The sequence below is a fragment of the Geotrypetes seraphini genome, chromosome 8 (genome assembly GCF_902459505.1).
Source record: "Geotrypetes seraphini chromosome 8, aGeoSer1.1, whole genome shotgun sequence".
In the NCBI taxonomy this organism is placed as follows: Eukaryota; Metazoa; Chordata; class Amphibia; order Gymnophiona; family Dermophiidae; genus Geotrypetes; species Geotrypetes seraphini.
In genome coordinates, this window is record NC_047091.1 from 55,258,065 (window position 1) to 55,278,130 (window position 20,066).

The 20,066-nt window shown below is 45.5% G+C and overlaps 1 protein-coding gene across 1 annotated transcript in view; it reads right to left on the reverse strand.

Moving 5' to 3' along the window:
* The window catches only part of LOC117364878 (cytochrome P450 2F2-like), a 142,022-nt gene that overhangs the window by 68,434 nt on the left and 53,522 nt on the right, over positions 1–20,066 (reverse strand). The window contains exons 4-5 of the mRNA XM_033954603.1: positions 19,454–19,603; positions 4,757–4,917 (exon numbers count right to left, since the gene is read on the reverse strand). Of these exons, the coding sequence (XP_033810494.1) occupies positions 4,757–4,917; positions 19,454–19,603 (311 nt within the window). The remainder of the gene's footprint in view (positions 1–4,756; positions 4,918–19,453; positions 19,604–20,066) is intronic.

Below are 20,066 nucleotides of genomic sequence, written 5' to 3' on the forward strand. Positions count from 1 at the left end.
CTTCTCAGGGTGCAGCAGTTCCTCTGACATCTATCTCTCCCATCTCTGAAGCTGCTATGTTGGTTTTCTGCTGTCTCTAGGACTTCTCTGGCAGCACTCTGCTGTCTAGAGCTGCTTCAGCAGTGCCCTGCTGTCTTGGAGGCTGCTCTGGGAGTGCTCTACTGTCTCAGGGGCTGCTCCGGCAGAACTCCACTCTGCTGTCTCAGAGGCTGCTCTGATGGTGCTCTCCTCTCTCAGAGGTTGCTCTAGTGGCACTTTCATGCCTCTGCTACTGCTCTGTTGGTGCTCTCATGTCTCTGATGCTGTGTGGGCGACACTAAGGTCTTTATGAGAACATAAGAATTGCCGCTGCTGAGTCAGACCAGTGGTCCATCCTGCCCATCAGTCCACTCATACGGCGGCCCTCAGGTCTCTAAATGCTCTAAATGAGTCCAGCCTCACCTGCGTACGTTCCAGTTTAGCAGGAACTTGTCCACTTTGTCTTGAATCCCTGGAGGGTGTTATCCCCTATAACAGACTCCTGAAGAGTGTTCCAGTTGTCTACCACTCTCTGGGTGAAGAAGAACTTCCTTACGTTTGTACAGAATCTATCCCCTTTTAACTTTAGAGAGTGCCCTCTCGTTCTCCCTACCTTGGACAGAGTGAACAGTCTGTCTTTATCTACTAAGTCTATTCCCTTCATTATCTTGAATGTTTCGATCATGTTCCCTCTCAGTCTCCTCTTTTCAAGGGAGAAGAGACCCAGTTTCTCCAATCTCTCACTGTACGGCAACTCCTCCAGCCCCTTAACCATTTTAGTCGCTCTTCTCTGCACCCTTTTGAGTAGTACCATGTCCTTCTTCAAGTATGGCGACCAGTACTGGACGCTGTACTCCAGGTGAGGGCGAACCATGGCTAGGTACAGCGGCATGATAACCTTCTCCGATCTGTTTGTGATCCCCTTCTTTATCATTCCTAGCATTCTGTTTGCCCTTTTCGCCGCCATTGTGCATTGCGTGGATGGCTTCATTGACTTGTTGATCAGAACTCCCAAGTCTCTTTCCTGGGAGGTCTCTCCAAGTACTGCCCTGGACATCCTGTATTTATGCATGAGATTTTCTTACCGACATGCAGTACTTTACATTTATCCACGTTGAATCTCATCTGCTATGTTGATGCTCATTTCTCAAGCTTGGTTATGTCACGTTACAGATCTTCGCAATCCCCTCGCGTCCTCACTACTCTGAATATCTTTGTATCGTCCGCAAATTTAATCACCTCACTCATTGTACCAATGTCCAGATCGTTTATAAAGATATTGAAGAGCACGGGTCCAAGCATCGAGCACTGTAGCACCCCACTGGTGACGCTCTTCCAGTCCGAATATTGTCCATTTACCCCAATTTTCTGTTTCCTATGCTCCAGCCAGTTTTTAATCCACGTGAGTATTTCACCCTCGATTCCATGGCTTGCAATTTTTCGAAGTAGTTGTTCATATGGAACCTTGTCAAACGCCTTCTGAAAATCCAGATTTACAATGTCGACCGGGTCGCCCTTGTCTATCTGCCTGTTTACTCCCTCAAAGAAGTGCAACAAGTTCATCAAACATGATCTGCCTTTGCTGAAACCATGCTGACTGATCCTCATCAGCCCGTGTCCGTTAAGGTGATCAATGATGCAGGCCTTTATCAGCGCCTCTACCATCTTTCTCGGTACCGAGGTCAGACTCACCGGTCTGTAGTTACCCAGATCCCCCCTCGAACCTTTCTTGAAGATTGGCGTAACATTCGCCACCTTTCAGTCTTCCGGAATCTTTCCCAATTTGATCGACAGATTGGCTATTAGTTGAAGCAGTTCAGCTATAGACCCTTTCAGTTCCTTGATGACTCTTGGATGGATGCCATCTGGTCCCGGGGATTTGTCGCTCTTTAGCCTATCAATCTGCCTGCATACCTCTTCTAGAATGACCTTCAACCCTGTCAGTTTCCCTTCTTCATTTCCAGCATATAGCCTGATGGGTTCCGGTATGATGTGTATATCCTCTCTTGGCAAGACAGGCATCCCCTATCTCAGTGCTGCTCAGGTGGTGCTTTCAGGTCTCAGGTGACTTTCAGAGGCTTTTCTGCTGCCATTCTCTGGTCTTAGTTATGCCCTGGCACCGGATACCGTGTTGCCAGCTCTCTATTAATTTGGATGTTCCCTCTTTGTGGTGGGGGTTAGGCTCCACTTCTGACTAGCCAGCAAAATTTATCTGTCAATGCTACATGGCTTCGTGGGGGGACATGGCACATGGCTTTAATTATTTCAGTGCAGTACAGCTCCCTCTCTGGAGGTAGAATGTGATTCTGATGTGCAGCAGTCTTCTCTCTCTGATTAAGAAGTGCAACCTCTTATTGTGGAGCAGCCTAACTTCATCATTGCTCTGGAGTACTTCTTCCATCTCTGCCAGTTCTTATTTTACCTCTGTCTGTCTGGTCTGGCTCCATCTATGTCTGTTGAGGCAGTTCCATCTATGAGGATGGGGTTCCATCTATGAGGATGGGGCAAACTGCCACCTGTTTGTCCGGTGCAGCTCCTTCTGTCTATAATGGCAGCTCCACCTGTCTGCCCAGTGCATATCTGTCGCAGATGGGGTTAGTACAAGGCAACTACATGCTTGGCTGGGGAGAGATTCTCCTTCTGCTGGTACAACATGGCTTCATCTTGGAATGTTGAGCATTCCTCCACCTGGCTGTACAGCAGAGTGCCACTCCTGGATGTAGGGTGCAACTTCTCCTGATGGTGTAGAGTAGCTTTGTCAAGGCAGGTGGCGCACGACTCCGCCTGGTTAAGAACATAATAATTTCTGTTGCTGGGTCAGACCAGTGGTCCATCATGTCCAGCAGTCTGCTCATGTGGCGGCCCTTAGGTCAAAGACCAGTGCCCTAACTAAAACTAGCCTTACCTGCGTACATTCTGGTTCAGCAGGAACTTGTCTAACTTTGTCTTGAATCCCTGGAGGGTGCCTTTCCCTATAACAGCCTCCGGAAGAGCGTTCCTGTTTTCTACCACTCTCTCGGTGAAGAAGAACTTCCTTAAGTTTGTATGGAATCTATCCCCTTTTAACTTTAGAGAGTCCCTCTCGTTCTCCCTACTTTGGACAGAGTGAACAGTCTGTCTTTATCTACTAAGACTATTCCCTTCATTATCTTGAATGTTTTGATCATGTCCCCTCTCAGTCTCCTCTTTTCAAGGGAGAAGAGGCCAGATTCTCCAATCTCTCACTGTACGGCAACTCCTCCAGCCCCTTAACCATTTTAGTCACTCTTCTCTGGACCCTTTCGAGTAGTACTGTGTCCTTTTTCATGTATGGCAACCAGTGCTGGACGCAGTATTCCAGGTGAGGGCATACCATGGCCTGGTACAGTGGCATGATAACCTTCTTCAATTCCTTCGATTCCTTGGAGGGCTGTGGACTGCTTATTTAGCTTGGTGTCTCATTCTTCTCAGTGTTCTGTTCATTGTCCTGCTCTACTGAGGGCTGCTGTGCTACATCCCACCATCACTGGATTCATCTGCTGCTGATAACAAGGAAGGAAAAGCTATGTTTTTACCTGATAATTTTTTTTTTTCTTTAGTCACAGCAGATGAATCCAGAGTCCTGCCCTTTATGTTTGTTTAATTTCTCATTTATTCCATAGAGGTTGATCCATCTAGCTACCTTGATTTGGACCTGTTATTGTTTTTTTATTGCAGAGTTGTGAGGAGGGAGTTCTCTGCCGATTTGTACTTCCTGTTTGTTCTTCTGCTTTGTTAAAAGGAATAGTAGCTTACCATTCTAACCATTCTATATATATGACAGAGCTCAGATTAGTGTTCTCTATCTCCAACTGCTGGTGGATGGTCATAACCCACTCATCTCTGGATTCATCTGCTATAACTAAAAGAAAGACAATTATCAGGTAAGACATAATTTTTCCTTTTGCCCCCATATATCAATTTTGGTGTTATATTTTGTAAAACTTGAATTTGGTGTCATTGGGCCCAATATTGAATTGTGGGAAGCAGCCCAGCTGCTTCCCGTGGTTGGTGGCAATCCTGGATATTCAATGCCAGGGTTGTCAGCATTGAATTTCAGGGGCAAAGGTTGACAGCTCGGACTTAGCTGGCCAAGCTAATTTTCATTGGCTGTCTAGCTAAGGCTATTGACCAAAGATAAACCCACCTTTTAGGTGGGTCTATCTGGCTCTGTGCCTTAGCTGGCCAGTTGCTAAAAATTAGTGGTGTCCATCTATGTTGCATGACATAGCTGGTCACTGGGCTCGCTGGTGAGCCCAGTATTCAACTGGAGATTGCCGACTATCTCCCACTGAATACCAATGGATAACCGGCCAAATGGGACAGGAAAATATACCTACTACACTTGAATGTAAACTCAACTTTAAAAATCACTGAAAGGTATGAACTAAATCCAAACTCAAACTGTTTTTATTGACACTTTTTGCTCTATACCTTGGACACATTCCTGTACAATGCAGCCTCTATATACATTTACCTTGTAAATAGTCTCATCAGTTGAGAACCCCATCTGATGTGCACTCTAAAGTTATTCTACAGTCTAATAAATGAGTTCAAGGCTGCCACAAAGAGGACTGGTTGTCCTTTCCCAGTCAGTGATGCCTTGTCTAACATCTACTATATCAGCTATATGACTACTTGGTTAAAGAATCAGGATATTTCCTTGCTATCATAATTACATATCTAAAGTTTACCATGAAAAAAGTATGTAAGGACTAACCAATCCCCAGGAAGAGCTCATTAGCTTAAAGTTATCATCGATCGAGCAGATGATATTTCTTAAGGCTTTATCTTCATAGTCAAAGCGGCTCCCGAACAGGATAGAGCAGAAGACATTGGACACTGATTGGCAAATGATATGTTTGGGCTCAAAAGGCGACTCTATAAGAAAACACAATGGAGATATACTGTATATTTTTAATACATATAGAAGTAGTTAGTTTCAGTTTACGGTTCATGTCATTTTTTGGTAAAACCAGTCCTTAACGCAGTATACACAGAAAGAAATGCAGCTCACCTCTAATGTGTTTTCCATAGGCAGCAGCACTGATAAGGTACACAAGAGGGTGATGTAATTTGGAAATTCTTTAAATGGCGCCTTTACTTAGGTGCTGGTAGGCACCCTACTGCTGCCTAAGTTAATTTGGAAGTGCCATTTGACAAGGCAATTAACGTTAAATTTAAAGTGCCTACTGGTGCGTGAACAAAAGGCACCCGAATTGCACCGCAAGAGGTACCTACGGTACTAGTGCCTAACACCACTATGGCACAGATAGGTGCCGGAAATGTAGGCCTTGAAAACCCTGGCCTACACTTCCAACGCCTATCTTTCCCGGAGGTGCAATTCTCTTAACGGTGCCATCACATGATTGACACGTGATCGGCAGCCACTTTATAGGAAATTGCCGATGTTGGTGCCGTTTAGAGAATCCAGACCTTAATGACTCTAGGACAGAACTGTTCTCCTAAACCTCAGAATTCAGTAAACTGTTTAGTTTTAAATGGTATAGAAATTTTTTAAAATAACAATAAATAAATAAAGTTCTGTGAATATGTGGTTCTGGTCCAGTGATGTAGCAAGAGAAGCTGGCAACCTGCAGTCTGCTCAACAGTGTGTGTGTGGATGACTCTTAAATGCATTCTTTCTCTGTACCTCTTCTAGTTGTCACCAGCAGCAAGAAGGGTCTACTCCCTGCTGCATGCGTTGGCCTCAGCCCTCCTTCTGACATCACCTCCTGTTCATGGACCAGGAAGTGACATCACAGCTGCCAGAAGCAGTGAGCAGGAGACCCTTCTTACTGCCAGTGACAACTAGAAGAGGTATGGGGGGAAGGGGGAGAATGCGTGCTGTGGGGAGCACATGAGATGCTAGCGCCCCCTCTAAGTCAGCACCCGGTACACCTAAGGTGACCATACGTCCTGTTTTGAAAGGGACGGTCCCGTTTTCAGACCTCCTGTCCCGTTGTCCCCACAGACAGCTTCGGGACTCCGAAATGTCCCGTTTTCAGGGACAGCATCCTGAAGCTGTGCTTGGGGACAACGGGACAGGCGATCACTTCCTGTTCCTCCCTGCCACAAAAAAAAAAGCCTCCCCATCTTTCCTCCAATCGCTGCTTGGCTGGCCCAGAACATCCTCTCCGACGTCAGAATTGACGTCGGAAAGAAGACTTCCTGTTGCGTTTAGCAGCTGTAGCGGCAGGGCAGTAAGAGCAGCAAACAGGGGGAAAGATGGGGAGGCTTTTTTTTTTGTGTGGCAGGGAGGGAAGGAGATAGGTAGGCAGGCAAGCAGGCAGGCTTTGGCCAGGGAGGGAGAGAGGTAGACAGGCAGGCAGGCTGGCTTGGGGGGGGGGGGTGGGACAAAGTGTGGAAGGCAGTGAGAGGGACATAGGAAGGAGGCACTGGGGGCACTAAAGACATGGGAAGGAGGCACTGGGGGCACTAAGGACTTGGGAAAGAGGCACTGGGGGCACTAAAGACATGGGAAGGAAGTACTGGGGGCACTAAGGACAGGAAGGGGCACTAAGGACATGGGAAGGATGCACTGGGGGCACTAAAGACATGGGAAGGAGGCACTGGGGGCACTAAAGACATAGGAAGGGGCACTAAGGACACAGGACGGAGGCACTGGGGGCACTAATGACACAATATGGAGACACTGGGGGTACTAAGGACACAGGATGGAGGCACTGGAGGCACTAAGGACACAGGATGGAGGCACTGGGGGTACTAAGGACATGGGAAGGAGGCTCTGGGGGCACTGAGGACATGGGAAGGAAGGAGGGAGGGAATAGAAAGGGACAATTGTTGGGCCTGAGTGCTGAAAGAAAGAAACAAAAGAAAGGATACACAGACAGAAGGAAACGCAACCAGAGACTCATGAAATCACAAGACAACAAAGGTAGGAAAAATGATTTTATTTTTAATTTAGTGATCAAAACGTGTCAGTTTTGATAATTTATATCTGTTGTCTATATTTTGCACTATATTTGTCTATTTTTCTTTAGTTAATGAGGTGACATTGCATATTTGAAAGTCATTTGCCTTGACATCTTTGAAAACCCCCCAAATATAAATGATAATTAACATTTTCTCTGCGTATAGTGTGCTTTGTATTTTTTAATAATTTTATGGTTACCATTATAAATTAATAAGATATGTGTACATGAAAAATGAATGGAAGAAATTGGGGCGGTATTGGGGTGGGGCTAGGGCGGGGTTGGGGTGGGACTAGGGTGGGATTGGGGCGGGGCTAGAGTGGGATTGGGGGCGGGACTGACAATTAATAGATGTCCCCTTTTGATGAAAAAAATAAATGGTCACGTTAAGTACACCCCACCCCCCTACTACACCACTGGCCCTGCCTATAACATAAACAACAGCCAAACTTGTTCAGACCAATGGTCCATCTAGCCCAGTATCCTATTTCCAGCAGTAGCCAATCCAGGTCACAATTACCTGGCAGAAACCCAAATAGTAGCAACAGTCCAAACGCAGCAGTCTCCTCAGCTCCTCAGTTGGTTTCAAAGTTCAATGCAAGCAACACTTGGGGAGATGCGAGGAAATTTCCTTAATTCTATATAAGTTACACATCATTCACACACACACACAATCAATCAATGTCAGGGCCCCCTCAACAGGTATGTGCATACACAGCATGTCAATTAAATGTCATGCTCTGAATGGGTCAAACAAAAGCACTATAATTAACTGTAGGTGCTTCCTTCATACATCAATGTGATAGCCAGGAAATATTTTCTTTCCTGCTATCCAAGCAACCTTTTTAGATCTTAACCGACCCTCAGTGGCACCACTCAGGACTCAAACCTTTCATTGTCCTGAGCCTTACGTGTCAGCTCGTCAGGGTCTAATAATCTTTTTCATAGAGCTAAATATTTTCCTTATACTTTTTAACTTTTTGTTCTTTTATATTTTTATAATTTATAATTTTATACTTAGCTTAAAACTGTGGCTAAGTCCTCTTGGCTCGAGATGTCAGCATTTATAAGGGATGTCAAAGCCGACATGTTTCGCCTAAATAGCTTTTTCAAGGCTTCATCCCTGTAGCTCTAGCAAAGACAGGTTGCCAAGCCATGAGGAAGTAGAACTGGAAACCTAGCTTCAGAGAGGCAGCAGAACCCAGCTGAGCTAGAGCCACAGGGATGAAGCCTTGAAAAAGCTATTTAGGCGAAACATGTCGGCTTTGACATCTCTTATAAATGCTGACATCTCGAGCCAAGAGGACTTAGCCACAGTTTTAAGCTAAGTATAAAATTATAAATTATAAAAATATAAAAGAACAAAAAGTTAAAAAGTATAAGGAAAATATTTAGCTCTATGAAAAAGATTATTAGACCCAGTGACGAGCTGACACGTAAGGCTCAGGACAATGAAAGGTTTGAGTCCTGAGTGGTGCCACTGAGGGTCGGTTAAGATCTAAAAAGGTTGCTTGGATAGCAGGAAAGAAAATATTTCCTGGCTACCACATTGATGCTCTGAATGGGAACATGTTTAGAGAAGAGAATGGTCATGTGCTGGACAGGTCCATTATCTAAGCATGTGGGACATATTCTATAAACGTTGGGTATGTGGATGGTGACATGCCCAAAAGTACATCTCAATAAATAGCAACTGAATAGCTGAGAAGATGTCTCTTTTACCCTTGGAGTGCTAGTTGATGCATTGTGCTGCTGGTTGGCATCTTTGTGCTTAGTTGGGCTTCACTTTTCCTATAACTTGCTACCTCTATAGCAGTGTTTTTCAACCTTTTTTGGGCAAAGGCACACTTGTTTCATGAAAAAAATCACGAGGCACACCACCATTAGAAAATGTTAAAAAATTTAACTCTGTGCCTATATTGACTATATATAAAGTAATTCTCTTGAATAGGAATCAAATAAACACAAAGAAAGTATTTTATAATTACTTTATTATGAAATATTAAGTAAACAGAATAGTGAAAAATTATAAAATACTTTATTCAGTGCGAAACCTGGGCCTGTTTGGCTGAACACAAAGCTGATATTCTGGCTGGAATCGAAGAAAGACACACACGTAGCTCTTCGTCAACAGCCGTTCCCTTCACCGCCCCGTCACCGTCACCGCCATCCCTTTCACCGCCCCGTCACCGCCACTGCCATCCCATTCACCGCCCCGTCACCGTCCCCGCTGCATCCATATAAGCCTTAGTACTGTAATATTTAGCTTATTCCTTTCTTATAAATCAAAGTTCCTGCTGCTGAACTAGAGAAAGAGATGTTCAGCTGGCAGGGCTTTGTTTATAAATTTTTATCAACACAACTAATATACTATTTTATCCTAAAGCAAAAAATAAATAAATAAATATAATTTTTTTTTCTACCTTTGTTGTCTGGTTTCTGCTTTCCACATCTTCTCATTCAATTCCTTCCATCCACTGTGTGTCTTCTCTCTACGTCTTCCATTTGCTGTTACTGTGCCTCTCCCTTCACCCCCCCCCCAATTGGTCTAGCACCCATCTTCTTCCCTCCGCTCCCCCATAGTCTGGCATCTGTCTTCTTCCCACTCTATCTTCCACATTTCCCTTCGGGGTCTGTTCCTCTCCACCCTCCTTCAATGTCTGTCCTATTCCTTTCCACCACCACCTATCCCTCCCTCCTTTACCATCTGTTCCTTTCTACTACCCTTCAGCTCCTCTCACGTGGCTTATCTATCTACCTTCCTCCCTCTTATTTTCATGGCACGTTACAATGTAATTTGTGCAAGCCACTGGAGCCTGCGAGCTCGGTCCCTGTCCCATCCCCACAACCATCTCGCTTCTGTGCTCCTATTTTCTCCATTTCTAATATCTCCCCTATGTATCTGTCATTGCCCCCCCCCTGTGTCCATATACCATCCCCATGGCATGTCCCCTTTATGTCTCTGTCCCTATGCCCCTTGCACATAATTTCCCCTCTTTCTGTTACCTTCCTGTGTCCAGATTTCCCCTATCTTCCTCTTCCATACCAGTGTGTCTCTTCTTTTCAACCCCATCTAGCTTTTTTCCCTCTTTCTTCCCCCCCCCCCTGCTTCTAGCATCTGGCTCACCTGCCTGTCCTTCCCTTTCTTTCCTGCTGTGGGTTTTTCTTTCCGTCTTCATCCCCTTGGCCCAGAATCCTTTTCCCTTTCACTCCCTCCTTCCAATTTGAGCCGGGAACACGAGCGATCGCACGGTCCCCGCAGCCACCACTCGCCTGCCCAATCGATCCTACTGTTTAGCCAGCTCTCTCCCTTCGCCTCACCTTAGTTTGTAGGTTTTGTTTTTCGGCGACATGCACGCTTTCCCAAAGAGCCGCGCACGCGCGGCTGCTCAGTGTTCAATCTTCTGCTCTGCTGCAACTTCCTGTTTCCGGTTGCGTCAGAGCAGAAGATCGAAACTGAACAGCAGCGGGGACTGGGGGAGTCTCATGGGAGCGCGTGCGGGACCCGGCCTGAGGCCTAATCAGTGTCTGCACCGTACGGCACACCAGGCAACATCTCGGTTGAAAAACACTGCTCTATAGTCTCACCTAATTTTCTGCAGGCCCACTAAATCCTATTCTGCTTCATTTTGCCCCTTTCTATCAAATACCCTCTCCTACCCTCTAAACACCTGTCTGCCCCCTCCTTACCCCCCTCCAGGACTTCCACTCTATCTCTCTCTGCAATTGAGTATGTTATATGTAATCTTATATCTCGCCAAATCTTTGCCAAGTGGAGTTCGTAGCGAGTTATATACAGGAAGACATACAGTGTATGTCAAATTTAAAAACAGTCTAAAATTCCTAACATATTTTCTAAGATATCCAGTTACAATAATATTTACATTACACAGAGATAAACATGTGGAGGGGCATAATAAAAAAAAAAGTCTAAGTCCCTTTTTTGCCTAAGGCCCTAGGCGCTCAAAGTAGGCAGCAGGGAAATGTCCATTCTTGAAAAAAATGTCCAAAATGTGTTTTTTTTTTCGAGAATGACCTACTTGTACGTTCGGGTGTTTAATCACCCAGACCACCACAGACTCCGTAGTCCTGAAAAAATATTTGCCCAAGTTCTATACGCCCAGAACAAGATCTTTTAGGCAAGGGAGGGACCAGTCCTTCGCCTAAAACCACGATTCTCTAACCGGCGTCTGTCATAAGTGCTGGTTAGAGAATCGTGGAACTGTTTCCGTCCCCCACAAATATCATGGCAGGAGGGATGCCCAATCCCTCCTGCCTGAACCTGCCACTATACCCTATGGGAAGGGCATTAGGCCCCTTCCTGCTGCATCCCACGATGCACCAGGAAGGGGAAGGTCCGCCATTTTGGTGAAGGTGGGCCTGCCGGCCGGAGGCTGGAAGAGTCCCTTTGGCTGGCCAACTACAAAAGGTATGTGGGGGGTTCGGGTGGCTGGAGATGGGGTTCGGGTGGACTAGGCAAGGGAGGGTTCCGGCTGGTCTGGGGGGTTCTGACTGGACTGGGGTTGGGGGTCCGGCGGCCTACCTTGGCAGGGGTGGGTGGGGGTGGAGGGTCAAGTACCAAATCTGCCTCTTAAAATAGCTGGTTGTGCTTTAGATGCTAACCAGTCATTTTCAGTGGCACTAACCAGTTAAGAAAACATAGCTAGGCAGGTAAAGAAAGGGGAGAAATCCTTTTTTAAATACGTTAGCGACAGGAAGAAGAACACTAGCGGTATCAAGCGCCTAAAGAAATCTGACGGAAACTTTACAGACTCGGATGCAGACAAAGCAGAAATACTCAATAACTACTTCTGCTCAGTCTTCACCTGCGAAGCGCCAGGTTCCGGTCCTCAGCTACAAAGGGAAGTTCGGAGGACACATTCTGGGATATGGAATTTACTGCGAGCGAAGTCTACCAAGAGCTATCAAAATTAAAAGTAAACAAAGCTATGGGCCCGGACAATCTACACCAGGGGTGTCCAACCTGTGGCCCGAGGGCTGCATGCGGCCCAGTGAAGTATTATGTGCAGCCCCGGTCGAGGGCGATGTAGTGTTTTCTTCTGCTGCTCCTGGGTGTTTACCGTCTTGCCAACTCCCTCCTCTGTCTTGCTGCAGTGTTTGTGCAGCCTCAGAAACATTTTTTTTCAGACAATTCGGCCCAGGTTAGCCAAAAGGTTGGACACCCCTGATCTACACCCTAGAGTACTTTGAGAATTGAGTGATGTCCTGGCAGAGCTGTTAGCCGGGCTATTCAATCTTTCCCTTAGCAAGGTAAAAGTTCCCCAAGACTGGAAAACTGCCAAAGTTATCCCATTCCACAAAAGGGATGCAGGTCAGAGGCTGAAAACTATAGACCGGTGAGTCTCACATCAATAGTGGAAAAGTTGATTAAGAACAGATTGGACACGTATATGGACGATGAAAGATTAAGAGATCCCCCACCAGCATGGCTTTACAAAGGGAAGGTCTTGTCAATCCAACCTGATAAGTTTCTTTGACTGGGTAACAAAAAAACTGGATAGGGGTGAGTCTCTGGACATTGTGTATTTGGACTTTAGCAAGGCTTTTGATAGTGTTCCACACCGTAGGTTGCTGAACAAGATGAAATCATTGGGACTAGGAGAAACACTGACAGCTTTGGTACAGGACTGGCTAAGCGGCAGACTTCAGAGAGTAATGGTAAACGGTATTCCCTCAAAAACGTCAAAAGTGACCAGCGGAGTGCCACAGGGTTCGTTCTTGGGCTCGATGCTATTCAATATCTTTGTAGGAGATCTAACTAAGAGACTTCGAGGCAAAATTACATTATTTGCCGATGACGCTAATCTATGCAACATTGTAGGCAGGGCAACAGAACCTGACAGCGCAACCAGGCCCAGCACTATGGAGCAGGACCTGCTTTTATTGGAACAATGGTCCAGTACTTGGCAATTAAACTTTAATGCAGCGGAAATCCAAGCAGAACATACACCTTGAATGGTGAAAACTTAACTAGAACTATGGCAGAAAGAGACCTGGGAGTTCTCATCCGGGAAGATATGAAAGCTGCTAATCAGGTGGAGAAAGCTTCAGCAAAGGCTAGCCAAATGCTGGGTTGCATCAGAAGAAGCTTCATTAGCCGAAAGCCTGAAGTCATGCTACCGTTATACAGAGCCATGGTGAGACCTCACCTGGAGTACTGTGTCCAATTTTGGAGGCCACATTATCAAAAGGATGTGAAGAGAATGGAGTCGATCCAGAGAATGGCCACTAGAATGGTCTCAGGACTTAAAGACATCCCATATGGAGAACGTCTGACCAGACTGCGCTTATATTTTCTCGAGGAGCGTAGAGAAAGGGGGGACATGATAGAAACATTCAAATACATCACGGGTCGCATTGATGTGGAAGAAGAAATCTCGAAGAGCGTAGAGAAAGGGGGGACATGATAGAAACATTCAAATACATCACGCGTCGCATTGATGTGGAGGAAGAAATTTTTTTTCTAAAGGGTCCCACAGCGACAAGAGGGCATCCGCTAAAACTTAAGGGGGGAAGATTTCATGGTGACACCAGGAAATACTTCTTCACCGAACGGGTGATTGATCGATGGAATGATCTTCCACGCCAGGTAGTCGAGGCCAGTAGCGTGCTCGACTTCAAGAGTCGATGGGACAAACAGGTGGGGGCACCACAGAGTTATGCCTAAAGATGGATATCCCAGGGAGGAGGGTTCGTATTGTTTAAGTGGGTAGGAGGGATCTGGAGTGGGCAGACTTGTTGGGCCGCTGGCCCATTTCTGCCGTCATACTCTATGTTTCTATGTTTAAAAATGCCTGAGTAGCCCCAAAGAAGTGATTTAAACTTGTCAAAAATCTATTCTGGCCATTTGAATGGCTTTGAATATCAACACCTTAAACTTTTTGTTCAATCATTGGAAATTTGTTGTGATGGGGTGTATATCCCATCATGTGGGAGTGAGCTTCCAATACACTGGCTTCCAATACAAGCCCGCATCCAATTTAAACTATACTGTATGTTATTCAAAACCTTAAACGGAACGGCACCCACCCACCTAAACAACCGTCTAAACAGGAACCTCTCAACCAGACAGAGGAGAACCCAATCCCCTTTCTCCTTCCCCCCTTTTAAAGGAACTAAACGCAAAAAGATGTATGACAACTTACTTGCAACACATGCAGCTAAATTGGACCCCTCCATCACCAACCTACTGACAGCATCAACTGACCTCAAGGCTTTCCGCAAAGAAATCAAGACCCTACTATTCAAGAAATTCACCCAAACGTCCTAATCCCTTCCTTTTCCCCTCTCTCCCCCTCTTAGAATCTACTCATCAAAATTGCTTTAGACCTTACGCCTTAATTGTAATTTGTATTTCTCTTCCTGGAAATGTCGTTATCGTTCTGATGTAATCCGCTTAGAACTGAAAGGTACAGGCGGAATATAAGCCAGTAATGTAATGTAATGTAATGTAATGTAATGTAATGAGCTTCCTTGAGGTAGGAATGTCCAGAACTTAACTGGCCAAAGGATTTCCAAAGAATGGGGATAGGTGTCTGGGAGTGAACAAGGAAATAGCCCGGTAAACCTAATTCATGAAGGGGGTACTAGTCTATCCAAGAGGATAGGTGTGTGGATAGAGGAATAGGCTATCCCAAACTTGCCAGTGTTATGTTTCATTGGAATATGAAGGGGAATTTTACTTTTGTGATGAACTTACTTGCATACAAATTGGGACAGATAAAAAATAGAGCCTTTCAAAAGAAAAAAGAGACTCCTAGAGATTTTATTTGACACAAAAGAAAGAAGGGGACTTTCTCTTTTCTGAATACTGCTATGCTTCATGAAAGAGATGAGTATTTAGAAATAATACAAATATAAAGTTATAAAAGAATATATATATATATATAAAACTAAAAAGATCGATGAAACTGGTGCTAATGAAACTGTGAATGAAATCTACACACAGCCTGCACCGCTGAGGTCTTAAAGTGGGATCAAATTGTAATTATCTAAGGTTACTTGTCGTTTTTGATATAGATAATACAACCTTAGAAAAGTAACATATTACTGCCTAATATATTTGTAATTCTAGTCACCCGTAAGGAGATGTGCATCTAGTTTGCTTTTGAATCCTAGAACGGTGGATTCCACAACAACCTCCTCCAGGAGAGCATTCCAGGTGTCCACCACCCGCTGCATGAAGCAGAACTTCCTGATATTTGTCCTGGACTTGTCCCCCCTCAGTTTCAGTCCATGTCTCTTGTCCGTGTCACATTGGACATTGTAAATAATTTTTTTTCCTGCTCTATTTTGTCGATTCCTTTCAGTATTTTGAAAGTCTCGATCATATCCCCTCGCAGTCTCCTTTTCTCAAGGGAGAACAATCCCAGTCTCTTAAGTCGTTCCTCATATTCCAAGTTCTCTATACCTTTTATTAGCTTTGTTGCTCGTCTCTGCACCCTCTCTAGCAGTTTTATGTCCTTTTTTAAGTTGGGAGACCAATGTTGGACTAGAGGTCTGCACGGGAACGGGAATCATGTGAATCCCGTGGGTCCACGGGATTCCCACGGTTATCCCCCCCTAACCAATGGGACTCCCACGGGAACCCCCCTCTAGCCAACGGGACTCCCACGGAGATGGAAGGCTTTGGAAGCAGGGTTCGTCCATATAATATAATGGACACGTCAGCCTTAGTAAAAGAGGGGGTTTATAAGTTAATTACCTGAACAGAAAACAAAAAAAGGGTTCCACCAAAGAGATTCCACAAGGAAAACAGCAGCGCAAACACAAAAGAAACTGTGGAATTGATGATCCTGTCAGAAGTAATTGCTGCTTTTTATGGGGACGGGCGGGGATGGAGGTAATTTCTTACGGGGATGGGTGGGGACGGAGAGGATCCTGACGGGGATGGGTGGGGATGGAGAGGATCCTGACAGGGACGGGTGGGGACGGAGAGGATCCTGGCGGGGACGGGTGGGGATGGGTGGGATTTCTTTCCCCATGCAACTCTCTATGTTGGACAAATATTCCAAGTGTGGTCTGACCATTGCTCTATAAAGTGGCATTATAACTTTCTCCGATCTACTCGTGATTCCTTTCTTTATCATGCCTAACATTTTATTTGCTTTCTTTGCCGCTGCTGCGAATTGTGTCCTTTTCTTGTTCGCTCTTATCCAGAGTTGCACCTGACATTTTATACTCGTGTTCCTTGTTCTTTCTGCCTAAATGCATTACTTTGCACTTTTCCACATTAAACTTCATCTGTCATTTCTCTGTCCATTTCTCTAACTGACACAAGTCACTCTGGAGTTACTCGCTATCCTTCTGCGATCTGATTGCCCGGCATAGCTTTGTGTCATCTGCAAACTTGATGATCTCACTGGATGTTCCTTCTTCTAGGTCATTGATGAAAATATTAATTAAGATGGGCCCAAGTACTGAGCCCTGGAGTACACTGCTAGTCACTTTCTCCCAGTATGAGAACTTCCCATATATGCCCACTCTCTGCTTTCTGTTTTCCAGCCATTTGCCTATCCATCTTAGTATATCTCCCTCTATTCCATGGATTTGTAGTTTCCTGAGAAGTCTTTCATGTGGAACCTTGTCAAATGCTTTCTGGAAGTCCAAGTATATTATGTCCACTGATATTCCACTATCAAAGTTGATCGTTCGTCCCCAGTGGGACTGTGACTTCTACTTCTTTCGTCGGTCCTGTAATGCTACCTTGGACTTGGTCCTTAATGGCATTTCCTCTCGTCGGCTCTCCCACCATTTGTTCCAGGAAGCAGTCCCCTAGCGCTTCCTGGAACTTGGCCTCCTTGTCGCAGTTCGAGGTTCAAAGGTTCCAGTCTATCCCCGGGAAATTGAAGTCTCCCATGATTATTACATTACCTGTCTTACATTCTTGTTTAATTTCCTCTATCATTTCTGAGTCTGTCTCCTCCGTTTGTCCTGGGGGGTCGATAATAAAGGCCAATTTTTGTGTCTGCGCCATTGTGTCTAGGAATCTTGATCCAGAGGGACTCCAGCTTCTCTTTCCTTTCCGTCATAGCCTCTGTGACAGATTCTTCTCCTTCCTGAACATATAGGGCAATACCTCCACCTTTCTGCCCCACTCTATCTCTTCTGTATAGTTTGTATCCCTGTAGTACTGTGTCCCATTTGTTTTCATCATTCCACCATGTTTCTGTTATGCCAATGATTTCCAGTTCATCGAGTCTTGCTATTGTCTCTAATTCTCCCATTTTGTTTCTCAGATTTCTAGCATTCGTATACATACAATTGAGTTCCCTTTGTGTTACCTTCTTGGACTTTCTAAGCTTAGCAGTCTCTATTGTTTCTTTCACGGTATCCTTTTCTGCTCCTGCATTGTCTCCCTTATTTGCTTTGTGGTCGTCCCCTCCTGCGTCTGAGTAGTTGTCCGTAGTTCCTTCTTCGGGGCATCCTGTCTCCCGGGCCATCGACTGGTGGTTGACTGTCAGCTTTCCCCTGTCCTTTAGTTTAAAGCCTTCTTGATGGCCTTCTTCATGTTGCCTGCCAATACTCTTGCTCCTTCCTTATTGAGGTGTAGTCCGTCCTTTCTGTAGTACTTGCTTTGTCCCCAGAACTCCGTCCAGTTGCGCACGAAGTCAAAGCCTTCCTCTTCGCACCATTGTCTCATCCAGGCATTGATCGCTTGCAATTCCCCTTGTCTCTTTCCATCCGCTCTTGGTACCGGGAGGATCTCGGAGAAAGCCACCTTCACCTCCCTGATCTTCAGTTTTCTTCCGAGTGAGCGGAGCTGTCCCTTCATCTCTTCCCTGTCATACTTCCGTCCGGTCACATCGTTGGTTCCCACGTGGATAAGCACAGCAGTGTCCTCTCCCACCTGCGCTGTCTATGATCCTGGAGATCCTGTTGGCCACATCCTTCACTCTTGCTCCAGGCAGGCAGGTGACGATTCTATCCTCTCTCCCTCCTGCGGTGTGGCTGTCCACATGACGTATAATGGAGCCTCCTACGATGATCCACATCTTCTTTATTTGGGGGTTCCTTGGGGGTCGTAAATCCATGTCCATGGTGTAGGGCCAATCTTCTTCCTCCTGCGATACGCTTGAAGTTGTTTTCGGCTCTTTGTGTGGGGGGATGTCTTAATGCGTTCTTTCTCTTCCTCCTGGTGTACAGTCGTCCCCTATCTCAGCTTCAGTCTCTTCTGAATTTGTAGGGGTGTCTTCTCTCCTCTCGTCCAGGCCATCTTCCTGGGTTGCTCGGGTACAGATCTCCAGCCCTGAGATCTCCACATGTTGCTGGTGACCTTCCTCGATGAATCTTTCTAGCTCCTTGACCTCTCCGTTTGCATTGAACTCCACTAGAAACTTCTCCTATTCGTGGATTCTGTCTTCAAAGGTGAGGAGTTCTTTTAGTTCCATCACTGTCTCCTCAAGTAGCCGGATTTACTGTTTCAAGTTATCCAGCTCCATGCACCGACTGCAAATGTATGCTCGGATCCCCGAAGGGAGGTAGTCATACATATTGCAGCCGGTACAGAAGACTGGAAAGCTCATCTTCTAACTTCCTTGGGCTTCCATTTCTTGCTTCCCTTCAGAGTTGTCTGAGTGATTTGTTGTGAACCTTCTGTCTCTGTCGAGCTGTCTTCTCTCTGTCGCGATCCTGCCTCTCCTCTGACATCAGAGGAGGGGCGGGACCGTGACAGCTTGAAAGACCTATTGCAGCTTGCAAAGATCGCTAGCACTAGCGATCCTTTGCAGGCTGCTGAAATTAGGTAAATTGATGCTGGGAGGCCAGGAGGGAAGCCGGACACTAACACTTCCCGACTAACCCTCCCTACTTGCCCTCAAAAGTAGAAGCGGCAGCGGCTGGCCAGCAAGAGGCAGCGCTGCCGATCCTGCTTTAGGAAGCGAAGGGGGAGGGTCAGTCGCCGAATTGGGAGGCTGATATTTTTTGTTTTTGAATCAATTCGAACCAATTCACCTGAAATGAATCGGTGAATCGATTTAAATCGTGAATCGGGCAGCATTAGTCTACACTATCAGTAGGTGATAAAGGAGGCTGGGCTTACACCAGTGTAATTTGGCCAGTAGTAGTTGTGGACTAGGCCATTACCCCATGTGCTACAATATTACAAATTATTTGAAATAGGTTTAGAAATTTCACAGGAAGGTCAGTATAAGGGACATTATAAAATCTATCATCAACCACTGTGGATTATATAAAATAATGGAGATGTCCTTCAGCCTGACTAAGAACAAAGGGCTCCTTTAACTAAGCTGCGATAGCGTTTTTAGCGCTTGTGCTAGACGCTAACGCCAGCATTGAGCTGGCATTAGTTCTAGCCGCGTAGCGCGGGTTTAGTGCACACTAAAATTCTACGCGTGCTAAAAACGCTATTGCAGCTTAGTAAAAGGAGCCCTAACAGTATGTAAAAGCTAGGTTGCAAAATTAAATGAAAGCCATGAATAAATGCATAAAAGAATACATACTGTTGGTTTTTCTCAACTCTTTTAGGAGGAACTGAATCTCCTCTTGAATCCGCTCCTCGATGCTCCTTTTCCCCATTCCAAAGTTTCTCAAGGTCTGCAGAGCGAATCTACGAAGCTCCTTCCATTTTTCCCCATTACTAAAACCCAAATCTGAAAGAAGCAAATGGCAAGAGAAACCTGGTTAAATAAAGCCACTGAAAGGCATCCAAGAATGCAGGGTTTGCTCTGCCCTGACTGTGACAACCTATGACAATGAGGAGAAAGGCCATGATCCATTCTAACATGGATATTCTCAGACTCCCTGCTTGTTTTGCTTCCTAAATACACATTGCATGGATTTTAGCAGACACCGAGGGCCAGATTCTCAAAACTTAAGGTTGCCTTTAATGTGGTCGCTAAACTGGTTCCAGCCGGTTTAGCATGCGTGCATTTTAGCTGTGGATTATCAGAACGTCTTTTCACAGTCTTTTGCAAGCTTCCTAGCAGTCTGACACTGCCATGCAAATGGTCTCTTCAATATTTAAACAAGCATTCCGGTGGATTCTTCAACATCACCGAGTCATTCTCCAAGTGCGGCATCAGCTTTTGTTGAGAAAAAAATCAGCAACTGATC